General features: G+C 45.4%; 1 protein-coding gene across 1 annotated transcript; it reads right to left on the bottom strand.

Moving 5' to 3' along the window:
- Positions 1 to 13,523: 13,523 nt before the first annotated feature.
- Positions 13,524 to 18,516, bottom strand: LOC117590049 (netrin receptor DCC). The gene is made up of 6 exons (XM_034282367.1): positions 18,210 to 18,516; positions 18,002 to 18,178; positions 17,056 to 17,224; positions 14,894 to 15,265; positions 14,220 to 14,477; positions 13,524 to 14,143 (listed from the first exon to the last, which is right to left on the bottom strand). Exons 2-6 carry the CDS (start codon positions 18,122 to 18,124, stop codon positions 14,007 to 14,009), a joined length of 1,059 nt encoding a protein of 352 aa, XP_034138258.1. The 5' UTR covers positions 18,125 to 18,178; positions 18,210 to 18,516; the 3' UTR covers positions 13,524 to 14,006.
- Positions 18,517 to 20,149: the final 1,633 nt, after the last annotated feature.

Genomic DNA, 20,149 nt, shown 5'->3' with positions numbered 1-20,149 from the left:
CCCCCGCCTACAGCGGCTTGAGAGCCGAAATTAGCGAGTTGTGTTAAGTGATGTGACCACCTGACGATCTCTGACCCAGGCCTTGACGGAATATATCTATGTGCGGTTCAACATAACCTGCCTATGGATCGGTGCCACCACATGCTGGCTTAACATTTTTTCGTTGCCCCCCTAAACCAACTAAAATCAACGGCATAGTGACAGTGAAGAATAAAATACGAAACTCTATATGAAACACTGTGCATTTAAAACGTATGTGCACTTGCGAGGTCATTGACCCGTAAAGGCTACAGGCCGTGCTTTTCAAATTTATACTTGTGTCCCCATGCCATCGCTGCCATGTCTGGATTCAGACCTCGTTTTGAATTTGATTAATACAAATGTAAAGAAAAGTAGTGATATTTAGCGCAAGTGACAAAAACATTAAGAAACTAACGTAAAATTTACTTATTCCATTTTTGTTTAATTTATATTTGTTTAAATCCAACCCCAAAAAGAAAGAATCAAAACAAACGGAGAGAAATCATTTGTTTATGTGTGTTTTTTTTTGTATTCATTCGTTTATTCCTTCTATTATCATGCTTTAATAATACTACGTTCTTACACTAGTGGGTATAATTATAATGAGGGTCGTATTTGCTAGTGGGAGTGGGCGCCCGGCGCGCGAGGTACTGCCGCAAAGCATTGCTTCGCACGCTCATGTTTATGTTTATGTATGTATGATCAATTGTGTGTGCTCTCTCTTGAAAGCTTTCAGGTTCGCTCTCCCATCGCCGAAAGATCTTTTGGACATGGATGACATAGAGCAAATACGTAAGTGAAATAACCTATTTTACTGCAAATCTTAACTTGTTAGAGACTTTACTGCCATACACACGAAAAAAATACTTGATCGGTCTGTCTTGTTGTTGCGATTTCGGCCAACGTAAAGCTTGTGAGCTTTCGGAGCTTCTTAAAAGCTTGGCCTTATCTATGGAGCTTTACACTTATGAGCATTTAATTAGAGCCAAAATAATTTCCGTTGGAATAAAAATGAAAATGAAATGAATGAATTAAAAATAATTACATATTAATCCAAAACATATCGAACTAAATTAAAACTTTACATTTTGAATACAATTAATGGAATCTAACTATTAAACTTATTATAATTAATATTTCCTTATTCACTTATTCATATATATTTTGTAGCCCCTTTATTTGATAGAAAACAATTTTTCTTATAATTTTCTCTTTATATACCTATCAATAAAAAACCGTATATACCTAATAAACCTATCATTAATTTGTTGAAAATGAATTGCTAGAGATTTTTTATTAAGGAGCCATGCAACGTTCACGGTGTGGAATATAGAATAACCATGACTAAAAAGGGATCATCCGAAACTATTACATCCTTGGAATTTATATGATGATCATGGTTGGGTGGGCAAGGACTGTCGCAACAAGACCAGCGCAGCCGTCAATCATGGTGGATATGTATTTCGGTGGTTAAGTTTTCCCCTTCCGGTTACTTCACCTTTTCCTAAGTCATCCCCCTATCCCCCTCATTCCCTTCCCTACGGTCTAGCATAGGTCTGCACGCGAAAAAAATTAATAAGAAATAGCATCAATGCGAGCACGTAACAATAAGCAATTATCGGAACCCCCCCTTCTACCGATCTTACAGCCGGAGCCAGCGCGTGCACCCTCCTTATTGGTTACACTCCCGACCAGCACGAGTGGCACAGCTACAACAACTATTGTTGTAGGTGACATGCTACAATCCGCCCCTTTTTGGGCTTTGGCTTTTATACATATTGTCACATACCCACTACACCACACTTATGCGCCACAATTTTTTCTGATATTTTGCACTATTTTTCACTTTTATTCCGCTTTTACTGACCGACGAACAGCCCGAAAGAGATGGAAAAAGTCGACCAATTTTTGAAAGCTTAATTCTTTCAAAATGTATTAATGTTGCAAGCCGAAGGCTCCATATCCAGCGCCACATCTTGCATACATGCATGTAATTTACATATGTATCTGTGTATTAATAAGCGGAGTAGGATGGGGCAGTGAACAACAACGGGTATTCGACTCATAAGCATAAACTCGAATCGACTCGATCGCCTTTTTCCTTGCTTTTCACACTTTCCATGCGTTTCGGCTACTCTGCAGCTTCGTTCCTGCCTGCCTTTATCTACTTTCCTTTGACTTTCTGGGTAATTTCTTTTGCAAGTGCAAATTGTGCACTGCGAGAATTTTCACTTAACTTTACTTGGGAATTTCCTCTTGACTCTCCCTTTTGTAAATATTAGTGGGGCACACGGGTATCTGAGTGGGGGTCTCCTCCTCCGTTTGCTGTTGCTTTTGGCTAATCTTTTTCCATTAAGTACATGCATATGTATGTATGTATGTATGTACATATGTAGATTCCCTTTTCATCTCTCTCTATGTATGTGTAAGAGTAGGTGTGTGGGAGTGTGGTTGTGGCCGTAATTCTTCTCCATTTAAATTAAAATTGATTTTCCCACATACACCCGCACGCTCTCTCCCACCTTCTCTTGCACTCGCTCTTTCTCCTACGCACAGTGCATGTAAGCTTCGGCTTGGCAGTTGTTCTTGCTGTTGTTGTTGTTGTCGCTGCTCTCGTTCTCGTGCGCTTTTTCATTTGCAGCTCCGCTTCCCCATCCCGTACTTTCGCTCTTACTCTTCATTTCCTTCGTTTCCATTGCCTCTTTCTGGAGGTTTTTTTTAGTTTTTACAGTTTGCACGCATCGGTCCGTAAATTTATGCATTTGGCTATGCGAGCGTAATAAACAAGACCTTCCAACCGACATTCTCTGTCTCTCTCTCTTTCTCTCGTCTTGGACATTGTCCGTTACTTTGCTTGCTGTTGCTGTCTCTTTTTCTCTTGTTGCTTCCGCTCGCTTTGGACACTCTTCTATTTACAAGGGTCCGGGACCGGGCTCGGGTCCCGGGGCTTCCTGCCAGCTCCCTTTTATTTTTATGCGTAGATATTAAATGTGTTTCCTGGCACTTTATTCTCCCGTTTCTCTGGTTGCTGTTTCGTATTGTGGCATTTTACACCAACGCAAGGGCAAACGGCACACTGGAACACAACAAATGTACGCAAATGTACGAGAACGGATATCACACACTGCCCTAAAAGGCGCAACAAAAAAAAGGGGGCAGCAGGCCACAAAAACTAAAACCTAAACCAAAGCGAGCCATAAAGAGGCATAAAAAAACAGAGAGAGAAAGTTTATGGGAGGGGGAAATCGCTTCATTTTAACCTCAACCACGCATAAATAGGCAATGGCAATGCCAACCGACGACGACGACTTGGGGCTTTGGGGACTGAGGGATTGGCGCAGGGACTCTGTTTCGGCAGCAGCAAGTCATGGCCAAACATTTCTATGTAAAGAGTGCGCACATAAAACTTTGCCAATTTCAATAACAACATTTCATTTTCGCAGTTTGCAGTGCCTGCCCCTGCAGCCTATCCTCTCTCACACCCTTACACCCTCTCCATCGTCATAGCTCTCGCGAAAAAGCCAGAAACACTCTCTGGGGAGCAGCGAGGCCTCGACTAAGTCTTTGGCGCCACAGTGCGCTCTAGTCGCTCACCCGCTCAACCGCCCGCTCTCTCCCGTTACCATAATGTTCTCCCTTTCTGTGTGTTTCTGTAGTGGAGTGTAGTGCAGTGCACTGACATTTTCCTTCTCGCTTTTTTTTTTGTTTTTTTTTCGCCCGACACCACAATGCGCGTCTGCTGAAAGGAAATTCATAAAAATGTTAATTTTTCCGGCGGAAATATAATTTATGTAAAGCGCAGTGGATGCCACAGATTCCGATGAAAAGCCCCAGAGGCTGAGACTGGAACGGCAGCGGCACCCCACACTCCTCGGGTGCGGTGATTGTGGTGTCGCGTATTGGGATTCCGATTCGGATTGGGATCGGGATTGCAGTTTAACATGCCCTGAAAGTGCGTATATCCGGTGCGAATTACAAAAATTGCAAATGAATGAGTGCGGGAAAAAGGGAAATACTGAAAGGAAAAGGAGAGAGGTCGAGCGGATCGGCGTGTGGCATGGCATGGTGCAGCAATAAATGCACGCTGCAATTTGCATAATTCAACTTTTTCTGCTGCACGCTTTTGACAGGAGAAAAACAGAAACAGAAAACAGAGCACACACATCCGCACATCGCATCCCATAGCATCGCCGCGCCCACTGTGCATCTAATTAATGCCATAACGCCCTCATTTCTCCCTGCCACGGCTCAGGAAGGGAGTGGGAGTGGGAGGGAAGGGAGTGGGAGTGGGAGGGAAGGGAAGAGAAGGAACACCTACAACAAAAAGTAAATCCTCAACGAAACTGCAACCCAGGAGCGGTATCCAGAGCAGCAGCAGCAGCGGCAGAGAGCCATGTCATGTGTTGGGGTCATTGTTGGCATTGCGGCAACATTTTCAAGTTTCTTCCATGACCATTAATCTTAGGAAAGAAGGTAATTGCTTAGCAATTACGGCCCTGTGCCCTATGACCCCACTCTCGGCTTGCAAATTCGTCTGGCAACCCGAGAAACTCCCCTCCCCTACCCCAACCAGTATCCGCAGGGGCTGCTTATATCTATACCGCTGAAGCCGCTCCTTTCTCTGCTGTGGTTACATTTCAGCGGAAGTCCCACGCAATGCCGCCGGCAACAGCTGCCCTGCCCCCGCCCCCAGTACTCTCAGCCTTTTTCACTGCCTCCTGGTGTCGTATTCTCTATGTACGACAATGTCGGGACAGTACATAACACGACCCGTGTGGAGCCCTTGCTCCATTGCTGCTGTTCCACGGAGCTCTCTGTGGCCCCAAAACGTGGCCCCCGTCGTCGTAGCCGTCGTCATGCTGCGCCTGCATTGTGTTAATGCTTTTTGTTAAGCTACAAGGCAACAATGTGCAGGAGGATGGTTCAGGATGGGTCAGGAGGGGCCAGAGGAAGAAATTGTGAAGTTTTGCAGCGTGTGTCGCTTTTTGCAAATGTTTGCCGCACACAAACACACACAGACTCATAGAAACACAAGCAAATGCAAGAGAAACGCAGAAAAAGGGAGAGGTTGGGAGGGGGAAGCTGAAGAGAGCAGCAACATCACTTGATGATACTTTAAAACGAGAAGGGACGTGTGAGATGCTTCTTACGCGTCACAACTTTTATACCCGCCTTCAGTACTACATCTGCACCTTAGCGGTGTTTTGTCAAATTTTACATATTTTCTTCATCTGTCATCTACATCTACAACACTTCTCACACCAACACGCTACTTTAGCTCGCCGCCCTTCCCTATACCCACACACTGCAGACTCGCGGCAGAGGCAGAGGCAGCGCCCGCACACAAAAAAAAAAACAAATATAAGCTGTGGGACGGGGTGGGTTAAAAGTCGGAAGAGGCAGTGGCAGGGGGAGGGCAGAGGCAGAGGCAGAGACAGAAGGACGGCAGAGGCAGGGGCCGATGTAAGAAGAAGCAGAGTGTGAATGAGAGAATGTAAAAAGAGCAACAAAAGCTGCGGGACAGGGTGGGTTTAGCCACTGGAAATTAATTTCTCCATTGTGGCTATAATAATGCTCCTATCGGATCTGATGATCTGGTGATCTGATAGATATGGCCATTCCCTAAGGAATGGCGTTTTTAGTTTTCTTTTATCTTCAAAACTGTAGATTTGGGAGGTTTTCGCACTTTTGCGGGGGCGGAAGGGGGCGTGCCTCATTTTTGAAATACACTGGTTTTAGTGTGAGCATACAGCAGTCTGGAGCCAAAATTTGGTGGCTCTAGCTCTTATAGTCTCTGAGAACTAGCCGAAAAACAAGACGGACAGACGGACAGACCGACATGGCTCTTTCGACTCGGCTATTGATGCTGATCAAGAATATATATACTTTATGGGGTCGGAAACGCTTCCTTCTGTGCATTACATACAACCGTTATTCACACAAATACAATATACCCTATTTACTCTTCGAGTACCGGGTATAATTAGGAACAGCGTAAACGAAAAATGCAACCAGCGGCTGCTATTGCTTGTACAGGTGATGATCCGGAAGAGTGAACGACCGCAGGAGTGACAGATGAGAGGGGGAGATTCTTTCTGACCTAGAACAATTGATGAGCATACGGCAGTTAAACTCTCTCAGTCGCTATTAATTATATCAAACTGACTGCATCTCCTTTGTTATCACTCAGAAATGTATTTAAAATCATAGAACTATTATTTCAGTTGCTCTCTCCTTTCAAGCTATTTTCGGTTCCTTTCGCCTTCCTGTAGTTCAATTAAAAGTACAATTTACTCAGGAGTTGGATCAACCTGTCAAACTTTCGTACTCCCATTTGATATCTCGCCAGGATGAGAAGACAAGCGAAGAAGTACGAGCATAGAAGAGCGAACACTAAACTACACAACTCGGAGCCGTCTCTCTCAGTTATAATTATCGCACGGCACAAGCCATGGTGCTGAGCGTTAAAGTCTCATCTGGCTGCCACAACCGAACCAAACAAACGTCAGTGGTTCAAATGCTTCTAATTACATTACAGCATGTCCAGCAGCCTGCTTAGGATTTTAGGACCAACCGATAAGATAACTAACTAAACTAAGATTGCCAAGTACCCAAAGAGGAAATATAAAAAAAAAAAAAAAATAAATATTGCACTGGTCTATGCAAGTCATATCCCGCGTATTCGGTCAGTAAAAGCGGAATAAAGGTGAAAAATATTTCAAAATATCAGACAAAATTGTCACGCAGTCGTGTGGTGTGAACATGTGACATATGTATCCCCACATATATCCCCAAACTCCAAAAAGGGGCAGATCGGGGCCAGAAATGCATGTAAAGATGTGGAAATGCAGTGCAACAAGTTTATTTTATATGTATTTCTTGTATGTGAAAAACAATTATTTTATGTAGTTTTAATCTATTTGTGGAAGAATGCAGAAAGAATGCAGAAAGAATGCAGAAAGAATGCATGAAGAATGCATGAAGAATGTTCCAGTTTTCGTTTGATCACGCGGTTTTGCGGTTTCGTGGGATCGTGTGCGTGTTCTCGGGTGTAAAAAGAACGAAAGCATGTGAAAGAAGTGACTCTCTAACTGTTTTTGTGATTTTTTTCGAGTGCGAAGAGTTCAGAATAAGCAAGAAGCCGTAACGGCACAAACCATGGGAGTGACATGGACAGAGATGGGAAGTAATTAATGTGTAATAAGGGTGAGTGAATGAGCCTATGAATATATAATGTACATATAGCATCACTGTTATAAGTTATAAAGTAAAAATTGCAATCTGAGAATTATTTTAAACTTTTTTATATAAAAGTTACAAATAACATTTATTTTAAGTTTTTTCAATAGAAATAAAAAATATCAGTTAATTAGGAATTGTTATTAACAATTAAAGTTATTTTTTATTTGTATTTTAAAAGTTTATTAAAAGTTAGGAATAAAAGTAACATTATTATCCTTTGAACTGAGTGGTGTGCCATCATGAATGTATGCAAATTCCCGATCCTTGAGAGAATACCTTTCACGTGATACATCGCATGTCCTTCAAGGACGAATTTTAAGAACTTAATATAAATAATATAAATAATAATATTTTTTTTTTTTTTTTTTTTTTCTCTCTCTTTATATTTACAATCTGTTTTTAAACAATAAGTAAATTGTATAATTAATATTCAATTAACAGAAATAGCAGTTTTCCAATGAGCCCTGCTATTATATATAACATCTTTTTAGTTTGTTAAATTTATCTATCAGGGATATCGAGAATGTGGTATCTTTTCAGTCTTCTTACTGTTAGGCTATTGTCTAATAGACTTAAGGCTAAATTATTTTCGTGGTTGTGGAGTCTGTCGATATATTTCTTACTAGTTTTCTTTATTTCTTCTTTAATGGTTGGAATATTCAGATCTTTGTGGATGTTTGCATTAGATACGTAAAACGGAGCATTGACAATTTGTCGCAAAGTTTTTGATTGGTAAAAATAATATAAAAATAATAATATAAATTATAATATATACATTCTAAACAGAAATTTTTGGCTGATATTGATAGCTATGACTGAAATATCATTTTCAGTAAATTATTTATTTACTTGAATTTTAGCCTTCACAACTGTTATTTGCGGTCCCTGTATATAATTACAAAAGCATTTCTCGTAGTGCTAAAATTACAGTTGCTAAAGAAATTACACATCTTGGGGAAGGCCAATGACTGCAGAGCAGCCGAAACGAATAGAAAAAGTGAGAAATAAGGCAACAAGGCGATCGAGGAGAGAAATGAGAATTTGTACTTGAGTGGAATTTTCTTCGCTTTCCTTCCCAGGGCAGCAAGAAAAACACCAACACAAACTCTCTCTGCTCAGAACATGACGAACAACCTGTAATACAAAATTACTTCAAAAGATTTATCAACTCCCTCAGGCATTCGAAGATTGCGCAGCGGTGCCCAGAACATTGCCTTGAAGATCTTAAGATTTACTTCCTATTACATTCCATCCCGCCATGTACTTTGAAATTCTATATCGAAAATAAATACTTTTAATACTTTTTTCCGACTTCTTACGCATTTTCAACTTCAGCCAATCAAATTTTTCGAATTTTGGGCAGTGCTGGTCAAATCTAACGAAAATGAAAAAAAAGGCTGAACAGTAGTGATTAACAGATCTCTGTTAAGAGAACACTCTTCAGCGATAGGTGGCGTGTTATCCCATGACACTTTCATGACAGCCAGCTTCTGTCAGAATAAAACGCCGATTTAAAGATACCATCCAATAGGTGGAGTCCTCGTTTTGTTTTTTTATCCATAGGTAGCGAATTTCCTTAATACGGCGAATTGGAAACTTCTTTGGCAAAATTCAGGGAAATGTTCTCAAATATCCTCAGGGACTTGAATCTAACGCACTTCTCTGCTTTTTCTTTGACTTCCACTTCCGCTTTAGAGGGGGGAAGTTAGACAGAGATTAAGCGTCTCTGGTTTTGGCATTTTCTTATGATGGTAACCGGGAAGGGTGCCGGTGGAGGGGGGAAATACATATTTAATAATTCAAAGTTGAATGCTATAAAATCTCAGTGGGGGTCCGTTTTTCAGGGCGGTAATTCCACATTGTTCGGTTCCTCCAAAGGAATCGAGTCGGGTCGAGTCGAGTCCTGCCAAGCAGGTGGCTTCCCCTTCGGTTTTTTCGGTCTCTGGGTCTGGCTGTGTGTTAATGTGAGCGTTTCCTTGAGCCAGCGCTCTGCTGCTGCTATTTTCTGTTTGCTGCTGCTTTAAAGGCGCTTCCTGGGGGAAATTCAACTCCTGTCAAAGTGGTGGGGTGGGGTTACCCAGTAGCGAGTAGCCAGTAGTAGCGTGCAGCAGTCTCCGCTTTTGATGATATGGATCAAACGATTTTGTTTGCAGATTAACCTACACGTCCGACACCAGCGACTGCCGGCTCTCCCGACTGCGACTCCGTCTGCGAGTGAAACTCGCGGCAAATGCCAATTGCAACATGGCCTCGAAAGGCAATGGCTCTGGCACATGGCGTGTGGCGTGTGGCATGCAAGACAGAGGGAGAGAGACAGAGAATGACAGACAGTTATCCCCGCCCACCCCCTTGTGGGGATTGCAATTGCTGCAAAATGCCTGCCACTTTGCACACTTTTGCACTGCCCCAAAACGCCACAAAACTTAAATTGAGGCGCCGCCCAAACAAACAGTTTGGCGAGCAATTCAAATAGAGGATACCCGAATTCCATAGACCCAGAGACAGAGACAGAGACAGAGAGAGAGAGAGAGAGCGGAGAGCGGCGTAGAAGCCATTCATTATCCGCACTTTGATTTTAAAGCCAGTCGGCAAATCACTTAAATCTATCCTGTGTGCAAAGCAAAAGTCGTGTGGCATGAACTTAACCGTAAATCGCATGATAAATGTTTTCTTAGGACCCCCCTTTCTACCCAAAATACACTTTCCTGGAGCATCATGGCAGCATGGGTGCCCTGCGGATGGGCCCTGTTTACTTACACCAAGGATATTCTTCCTTCTTTTGTTCTGCTAAGCAGAGAATTTGACAATTCAATTACTTGCTTAGTTTTCCTTTAGTTTTGTCTAGTTTGTCTAGTTTTTGCTTCTTTGTTTGTATATTTAATGGAATCTTTTGCATTTGTTATGTGTTTCCAAGTGTCAGGCGGAGGACTAATTTGATTTATGGCCCACGAAAGGCATAGCGTAGCAGACAGAGCCATCCATGGCCCAATAAGAATATTCGCAAATATCGAAGATAAACTTTTTCCAGGAGTCCATACAGTTCCGTAGAGCATACAGGGACGAAGGCCGTACAGCCCAGGACGAGATTGCTAACGATGACTAAGGCCTTTTGAATGCTGTCGAAAGATGTCATTGTTTTTGTGGATGCCAGAAACTTATTTCTCTGTCTCTCTCTCTCTGTTGACTCCTCTCTGTTTGCTCTGCGTGATATCATAACTTATGCATACGAACAGGACACTCTGGCAGGGCACTCACTCCCCTACAGCCTACTCGCAATACCTGAGATAATCAATTGCTAAATGCCTGCCTAAATAATTGATGGTTCTCCTTAAACTTCCATCAATAGATTGCACCACCGATGGACTTCGATTCTCGACTCACTTTGTGCCACTCTTGCTATGTATGGCATGTGCCAGGTTACACACCCAATCAATCAACATTTTCGGCTGGCCCTGCTGCTGCTGCTGTTGCTGCCGCTTCTCCTAATTAGCAAATTAAAAATCCTTAGTTTTTAAAGCGTTTGTCCCTCCTCTTCCTTTCTCTCTCTCTCTCTCTCTCTCTCTCTCTCTCTCTCTGTGTCTGTTGCAGCACGAAAAACTCATTAGTAATTAAATGTTTTCCGGCGCGACTACGCCCCGTAGTGTCTCCGCAATGCTCCTGCCCCTTCTGCCCCGTTTCATGGCCCTTTCCGCTTGCCCCGCTTTTGCCCCTCTTTCATACTCTATTCTCCTGCGTCTGTTGTCCCTGTCCCTGTCGTTGTCGTCGTCGTCGTCGTTGCGTCGTGTTCTCACAGCCAGCACTTCCGCACTTCCGCCTGCTGCTGATTCCGATTCCGATTCCGATTCCGAATCTGCTGTTGATGCTCCTTCTTCCCTGCTGTCCATGCCGCACCTCCGACTTCTCCTCATGCAGCATATACGCACTTTTTATACCTACATAGCCTACGAGTATTGCCTGTGTCTGTCGTTCCCAGGGTGTCGTGTCCGTATGGGACAAGTCCCACTATGTTCGCATTAGCTGCATGCCCCCGTGCTCCACACCAGTGTAGAACGGAATGTTGTTTTCCTCGTAGTTGAATCCCAATTACATCATTCTCTACTCTCCAAGCAGCGTATGTGCGCTGCATGAACAAGTGGCAGAGTGGCAGACACACAGACAGAGAGAGAGCAAGTACAAATATGTTTTGCAGGGGGTATCATTTAGTCGGAAGTTGTTGCTGCTGGTTGCTGCCTGATGCCTGATTCGGATGCCGCATTAAGCCCGTAAATAAGTCTACAAGCAATGGCTCCTGCTCGGGTTATGGGCTCTGATTCTGTGGCTCCTACTGGGCGGGCTGGCCAGGCCTGGCTGTAGCCCTGAGCATGATTTGTTACTGACAGCGTCTCAGGCAGCAACAGCGGAGGCAGAAGCCCAAGCCCAAGCCCAAGCCCAAGCCAAAGCCAGAGGCAGACGCAAACATCAGAGGCAGGAGCATCAGGAGGAGTCTCGACTCTGAGGCTGAGTTTGATTTATTTTTCGTTGTACAATTTATGAGTGAAGGTGAAGCAACAACAGCAGCAGCAGTAGCAGCCTCTGTGGCATCAACACCATTGCACACCATACCACACGACACGCCACGCCACGCCACGCAAAAGGATACGCAACCAAAGAAGGCAAAGGCAAAACTGGTGAACCGGACCCTGGGATCCACTTGCGCTTTATTGAGAGCCCGAGAGAGAGAGAGAGAGAGAGAGAGAGAGAGGGAGGCAGTGTCCTTCCAAGGGTTATGTTCCGCCCGTGGGTTGAAAGTGGAGTGACGGGAGTGGGTTATGGGGCATGGGGTAGAGACTGTCAAGCAGCGTAGCGCGTGTTTCAGATGCTTGAGATTCCCCGAAAGATTTGCCCCAATGCCATTGGGGAATAAGGGTGAAACAGTGGGGCACAAAAACAAAGAGACGCAAGAAGATGGCACGACGGAGATATGCTAACTTATCCGGTGCCAGTGCCAGTGCCAGTACCAGTGCCTCTCCCTGCCATTCAGTACTCGCAGATTGTGATGAATGCCACTCCTACTTGGGTGCCACATCTCCTCCTCCTCCTCCTCCTACTCCCACCACACGCTGCAGTGTCTCTGGTCTTTGCGGTTCCTGGAATCAGAATCAGAATCTGTGGAGTGGATTGGAGTCGTTGCGTGCGTGGCCATTAGCGCGTCGGCTGCTGCGTCTTTTATTTCAATTACCACAGAGTCTAATGCTAAATTCACGCGAAATAAGGATGGGGGATAAGATGCGGGGATAAGCGAGAAGGATGCGTTATGAGGCGTGCTGCTGTTCCGCCACCTTCCTTTCCACGGGATATGCCATTACTCATTGTGACGCCTACTTTGTGGGGTGCTACTTTGAAGTCGCCCCCTTGCTACAGTTGCCACCACCGAGTGAAGGCGACAGAGGTACGGCTTAAATGCCGCCACAAACTGTCAACAGCTGTCTTTATCCTTGTTATCCTGCTTGGAAAGAGCTCCTGTTCCTGCGTTCCGCACGGCCATTATCACGAGAGAGAAACGCTTGAAACTTAAGGCCACAAAAGTTGTCACATTCCTTCGCGCCTCTAGTCTATAGAGAACAGAACTAGTTTCCATTCTTTCTACTCTTGGATGAAGAAACAGGACTATTATCCGTTCTTTCTACCCTTGGACGATTCCACAAAACTCCTCTTAACTGCCACAAAAACTGTAAATTATGCACGCATCAAATATTTCAATTACCCCTGCCACAGCCACATCATCAATGGGGCAGGGCAGGGCAGGGCAGGGCACGGCCGCACCTGTCCGCACGCCCTGCCACGCCCACCCACAACCACCCTTTGACCCTCGAAATGGAAAGGATTTTTGTCTTTGGCGCCTTTGATGTTGGTGTCGAAGAGCCCTTGGGCTCCATGTAATCTAGGGGCTGCTGCTGATGCCATATCGGTTTTCAATTACCGTTTTCTCTTCTCTTTCTATCCCTTTACCTTTATGTTGCCCTCCCGGTTTTTCCCCAATTAAGCGTCATAATCCTGTGGGGGTGCTGTTTATGTCAAAGGACTCACAGAGATATCGAATGGAATTCGGACACCCGGAATGGAATGGAATGGAAGGCAACAATCATATTCATATTGCCATCAATCATTCGGCCTGCGAATTAAACTTCCACGAATTTATCATAATTAATCGATGTGGCAGCCTGGGAGGGAATGTGTGTGTGTGTGTGTGTACTGTGTGTGCTGCAACCTAAAGAGCGGCATTCAGTTTAAGATTAACCATTTATTTACAATTTCGTTATTCGTTTTGCGTAAGGATGCACTCGATTCATTCGTACATTTCTCTAGTTTATCCTGGCGAACCTTTCAGATCTTGTTTATTATATTTTGTGTGTATATTCTGTTATCTGTTATATGTTTATCCGTGTATCTGCACCTTTTTTGTATCGACTTAATTACGTATAAAAATATTTAATGCACACAAAACAAACAAAAATAAAAAACACATGACCAAAAAACTCAATTTACATATTTACAAAAGAGATTCTCCCAAAGAGAGAGACGACGACGACGACGTCGTTAGCGTGCCTCGTGTGGCATAGGGCATGGGGCATGGCTATAATGTAATGCAGAGCAGATGATGGGCTCCTGATGGCAGTAACATCCTCCAGGCTCCAGGCTCCAGGCTCCAGTCTCCAGACATTGAACATACGCTGCCGGTCGACTTAGCGCCTGGTGGCGACTCCTTACAGAGGTCGCAGCGTTGCCAGCAGCAGAAGTAGCAGCAGACAGAGGTGTGGCAGCTGCAGACGTACCCCCACCTCATGCTGCATGGCCGCGTGCTGTTCGCTCTTAATGATATGCACAAAGACGCTGTCAGAATCTGTCGACAGAGAGGAGAAAATAAAGAAAAAGTTTCAAGAGAACAGAGTGGAAGGGGAGCAGGCAGGCAGGCTCACTTGAATTGTCCGCAGAGCACGTGTAATTGCCAGAGTCCGTGTGTTGCACGCGGGATATCACCAGGTTGCTGGTCTTCATTTGCTGCTCGGACACGACACGGATGCCGCCGCGCGTCGAGTCGCTCACCAGCTCCGTGTCCTTGTGCCACAGCATGTGCGTGTAGGGCCCCGGTGCCTGTGGGGCAATGCACGTGAGATTGATGTCGCTGCCACTCTGGATGTAGAGCTCTCGATTCGCAAGGATTTGCGCCTTGGAAGCTGAAGAAGTACGAGAGGAGGAGGCGATTAAATACGAGTGAGTGAGTGGGTGAGTGAGGGAGGAATGTCAACAAGTGAAATGAAGGATGAGGATTTCTCCTTCTCCTCCTCCTTCGCTCTGTTGCTGCTGTTTGATGAACTAATTTAACAGTGAAGCAACAGAGCGGGCAGCTCCCCCCTTCAATGTCCATTGTAATGGAGATGTAATCAAGGGCCCTACCCCACAATGGGATTGTGTTCGAGAATCCTCACTCAATCGATTGCCTATGGGAAGCACTTCCCACGCCCAACCTCATCAAGTATTTATCGCCTTTGGTAATTGAGTGTCCGTTTGGGTATCTTCTTAATTTATCTGCTCAGAGCGATGCTTGGAAGGGAAACACCAGCCCCTATTATAAGTGGAGGAGAATACTTACTTACGACCATCAGTTTGTAGGCCAAACTGATTTTGGGCTCGGTGGAGACTTGGCACTCGTAGATGCCGGCATCGCGCGGTTGCACGGACACCACCTTGAGGACCCACTCGTCGGAGTTGTCGATGTGACGGGCCAGAAAGCGCTGGTCGTTCGTGTAGGTCATGATGCCGATGGTGAGGATGTGCAGGTCCCGCTGTCGGATCCAGGACACTGCTCTGTCTCCCAGATGCCGCACACGGCAGTGGAGACGGGCTGTGGTGCCCAAGGCGGCGATGATCTCACGATTTGTTGAGTTGTCAAAGAGCGGATCCATGCCGCCATCATAGGAGTCGGGAATGAGGTTCGAGAGCTCGCTGGCAGAGGCAAAAAAACCTGAAGAGAGAAACAGACAGAGAGAGGGAGAGGCATGTGGCATGAACAGATGTATCTAAACGTCAATATAAATGTAATTCAAGTGCATTCAATGGTAGATTATAATGGAGAGAAAAGCAACAGACAAACAGACAGATGGATAGATAAACATTCAGACAGATAACTAGATGGGTGGACAGATGGATGGATGGATGGAATGAATGAATACAGACTGTCTGTCTGTATGTGTGTGTTCGATGTGTGGTTCGATGAAGTTCGAATCAAGGCATTCATTTGATTAACGAGTATTTGTGCTTCGAGTTGGAGCTTCGTCCATTCCCTCAGCACATAGCACATTATGATCCATCACACGAGGAGGACACAGAGGCAGCGGTACAAGTGATTTATGTGGGTGGCAGTGGCGCACACTGTGCAACATGTATTAGCCAACTAATGCGCTAATAATCCATGAGTGGCCTAAATAAATACAAACACAAATGTGGCTGCTGCGTTGCGAATGGAGGATGTAGGATTCAGGATGTAGGATGTTGGCTGTATAAGTGGATAAACACATATTGATTTATAGGCAGTGGCACAGGCGCAGGCACAGGCACAGGATCCCTGAAGGAGTGTGTGTGTGTGTGGTTTGGGTATATATTTAGATATCAAATATCAAGGAAATAAAATGCTGTTAAACACTTAATTGAAACACTGTTGCGCCTCCATGCGCCACTCTATCCCACGTTCCATTTTCCTGCAGCAATATTCGGCGTTGTGGCATCCACATTGGCAAACACTTCTCTGGAAATTACTTTTCATGCTGGCCACAGAATAAAAAACCTCCACTCATACACAGGCACACGGTGTGGCATGCCACACGCACACTGATAGACACTCTGACACACACGCATGTGGAGCATACAATTTTGTAATAAAAGTTGTGTTATTTACATATAAAGTGCACAGGGGGGAAAAGGTGGGACCACAACCGCAGCACGACTGGCCACCGACCACCAACCACCAACCACCAACCACACACCACACACCCACTACCCCTCCCACTCCATGCACAGCTGCAGATCCCCCTTCCCACTGCGTCTCTGTCTACCCACCCACGAGGGAACTAAACAGACCTCAGGTGGCGATAAATTATAAATGCGCAGCAATTGCAGGTGCTGCCCCTCGTGCAAGAGTCCTGTTTCTCCTTCAAGTCCTGCTCCTGCTGCTCTTTCAAATTACCAAAAAAATAAAATTTGGAAAATATATTGAAGCATCCTCCTCGGTCTGTCTGTCTGTCTGGTGATCCTCCAAAGGAAGCCCATAAATATAATTGTAATGGCAAAGTCTTTAATTTTCATCGGAAAGATCACAAAGCTAAAGTTGCTTGTTGCCCCTTGATGAGTTTTGAATTCTTACTCCTTTATTCAATGGAATCCTGGCCGTGCTGCCCACAAGTTACTCTCTAAATCAGTGTCTTATCTTTAATCTGTGTAGATCTTTTTGCAGTAAAACAATTTTCCACAATCTAATGTACTTTGGACCCTTTCCTCTTTTCCAATCGCAATTAGAACAATTTCGAATTTCCAAATCATTTCCATTAATCCTTTCCCTTAACCGTTTTATAGTACCTCCTGATTCACTCATTCCATCATGAATGAACGAATGAAAGACTTTTAAATCCCTGAGATATTCCGGATTCTAATTGAAATATTTCCATCTTCTTGAATTTCTTGTAACCCTTACTTTGAGAGAGAATGTTGCCTGATTAGATTTTAATCTACTTGTGGCACGAGGCATGCGTCAGTACTCACCGAAGTATGGACTGTGGCTTCGACTGTGGTGGTGGTGGTGGTGCTGCTGCTGCTGCTGCCTCCTCTGCTGCTTGTCGAATGTTGCGGTTAATCCCATGATCACGAGCAGCGCCATAAAGTATTCCACCAACATTTCATGCGCGCAATTTGTGACGCTCTCGAATAATAACTGTAGATTGGGAGAGGAAGTCATCAAAAGAAGCCAAGAAAGGGACAGAACCGAACCGAACCAAGCCGACCAGAGCAGAACAGAAACAGAAAAGTAATTAAAATAAATGATGGCAGTCGCGTAACTCAAGGCTCGACTCTCGAGTCAACTTTTCCTGAAGACAAAAGACCAGAACAATAGTACAGGACACGAAGCACTCTCTCTCTATCTCGCTCTATCTCTCTGTCCATCCAATGCAGCACAGAAACAATAACTGAGAAAAAGGGATTAGGCTCGAGGCTCCATCTTATCGAGAGATACGGATGCGGCGAGGAAACCGCCGAACATTCATTTAAACTCTGATGACAGGACCGCAATGCGGTTGAGTTTTCAATCACCATGACGCCTCACACCCACCCACAAGGCACAGGACACGGGACACCGGACACACCGGACACCCCGGACACAGGACATCATCATCAAGATGAAGCTGAAGCTAAGAAGATATGCTCTTGTGGCATGTCCTGTGGTGGTAGAGGGTGGAGCGAAGGGAAAGCTTTTGGTAATTTCTTCATTACACACTAAGCTGTTCATTCAATTGCTGCTGCATGGAAGAGGGAGGCAGGATGTGGGAGCTGTTAAATGATGAGGCAAAAGGGGAGGAGTGTTCGCGGAGGAGCCGGAGCGAGTCCTAGTTGAGTTCTAGTCCTGCCCACAGGCAGCAATTTCGGGCTGGTCACGTTCCGATAATACACTTAATTATATTCTAGCACACGGTTTCCTAGCGTTGGGTTCTACCTTTTCTGCTGAGGGCCTAGACCCAGGGGCAAGTGCTGCTGCTGCCGCTTTTGCTGCTGCGGTCGTCAGAGTCAAAGTCGGAGTCGGAGTCAATGTAGCGCGAGCTGCGTGCCGCCATCTCATGCGCAACGTGACGCATTCGAGCGCGTTGCGTTTCTTTCGCTTAACGGTGAACGGTGAACGGTGAACGGTGAACGGTGAACGGGGGGGTGGGGGATGCCTTTACGTAAGTTCCCTCATTTCCCCGCGCCAGCCACTACGTCACTCGGCCACTGTGCCACACGGTCACCCAGTCGCACACCGCACTCGAAAAATCAGTCACTCTCCAATGAGGCGTCTGCGATTCCGATTCCCGATTCACAGATTCACAGAGTCACAGCACGAGCACGAAGCGCGAAGATTTCCGAACGCGTAGCAGTCACAGTTAACAACGAGTCACGACGAAGACGAAGAGTCACGCTTGAACCGTTGGTTGTCGCTGCTCTGCGGCTGCGGATGCTGCGTTGTGCGTTGCGTGTGGCTTGAGGCGCGGTAAACAACTGAATGGACGCGAGGCGAAGCCTTCGTGGCACATTATGCAAATCCCATTTTTAAGAGGATTCCAGTGGCTGAGCGCAGGCGCCCCTGCAACATGTTGCAGCAACATTTATTGGGAGCAAATTTGAATGGCAAAGCAAAGGGGGCAAGGCGTCGTGGAGGGAGGGAAAGGTGAGAGTATTTTTATCTTTAAATTTCATTCGAGATGCGCGGCTTATAAAATATTTACAATAAAACAGCGGAGGAGCAGGCAGAGCACCACTCTACTCTCCCTGTGCCACATGTGATGGTGCCTGAACATGTGATTTGTGTCACGAAACAGCAGAAGCAGCAGCAGCAGCAGCAGCAGCGAAAGGAGCAACAATGAAGTGATGGAAACAGCAACAACAATAAAAGGCAGAGGCAGGAAAACTCTCATGCATGACAAGGCGCGTTTTACAAGCTTGTTTTCAATTGAAAAGTGGAGGCGACACCCCGAGCACGCACCCCTAGCCCTACCCCTACCACAGACACAGACACATGGAACTCGCGGACGGACACACACAATGAATGAAAGTGGCACGCATTGTGCGCTCCCATTGTGCCAAAAGCGGAAACGGATATGAAGCGGCGGCCATGGGTGCCCTCTCTTGCTCGTCGTTGTTCCTCCTGCTGCTGTCGCTGGTGGTGGTTGGCTGCCACTTTGGCAGGCAGGCAGGCTGGCTGGCTGGCTTCCTGGCTGGCAGGCGACTTATCAAAATCGATGAGGCAACATATGGTTCGATTTTAATTTTCTAACATATTTCTCTGCCTCCTGCCCGACATAGACACATCCAACCGTAGACACGACGCCCAGATACGACACCTATACGTGCCTCACCTCTTGCCATGTCCTCTTTCTCCTTCTCTCTGTCTTAGGAGAGAGACACATGCCGGTGTACCCCCCGAAATCCGTTTAGCATATTTTCTTTGGAAATTGAATTTCAAAGTTATTATAAATATTTCTCCAATAAATGCAATTTGAGTGGAATTTTTCCAGCCTCTGCCTGCTGGCCTGGCATTCCCATACCCCCCTGGACACACCCCGAACTTCCACATCCTGTTGCCTGTGGCTTCTCTTGCTCTTTTGGTCGCGAAATAGACGATAGCAGCAGAAGGCGCCTAAGTAAGCAGAGCCTGTGGCCCCTTCGCCCTGTGCCAAAGCCCCTTCCCCAGCTGGATAAGTCTCGCCCTCTGTCTTTCATATTATTTTACACTAACAAGCCAAACATTCCTCAAATTTAACAAGCGGCGACATTTTTATCCATTTTTTATCCATGAGCTTCGAGCTCATCCATCCATCTCTCACTTAAGTGAATTTTTTGTTGCTACATGCTGCAGGGGGAGGCTCTGAAAATTATTGAAAATGTCGAAATCATTTGAAGAGTGCTTCGACAATTCGTTGGGGGTAATGTCCCTGCACATGGCAGAATTTTTAATAATTATAAGTCGCCCCAAAAGGTAGGCTACGAAAAATGTTATTCCTAATTTGCCAACATCAAAATCGCATTGGGAAAAGAACATTCAGCAGATCATATTGCGGCTAAGCTTTTTATCCACCCTCTGCCCTTCCTCCTGATCCCCCCCTCGGAA

The sequence above is a fragment of the Drosophila guanche genome, unplaced genomic scaffold, assembly GCF_900245975.1.
Source record: "Drosophila guanche unplaced genomic scaffold, DGUA_6, whole genome shotgun sequence".
Taxonomy (NCBI): domain Eukaryota; kingdom Metazoa; phylum Arthropoda; class Insecta; order Diptera; family Drosophilidae; genus Drosophila; species Drosophila guanche.
The sequence above is the reverse complement of the archived record's forward strand: the minus strand, read 5'-3'. Positions and strand labels throughout refer to the sequence as shown.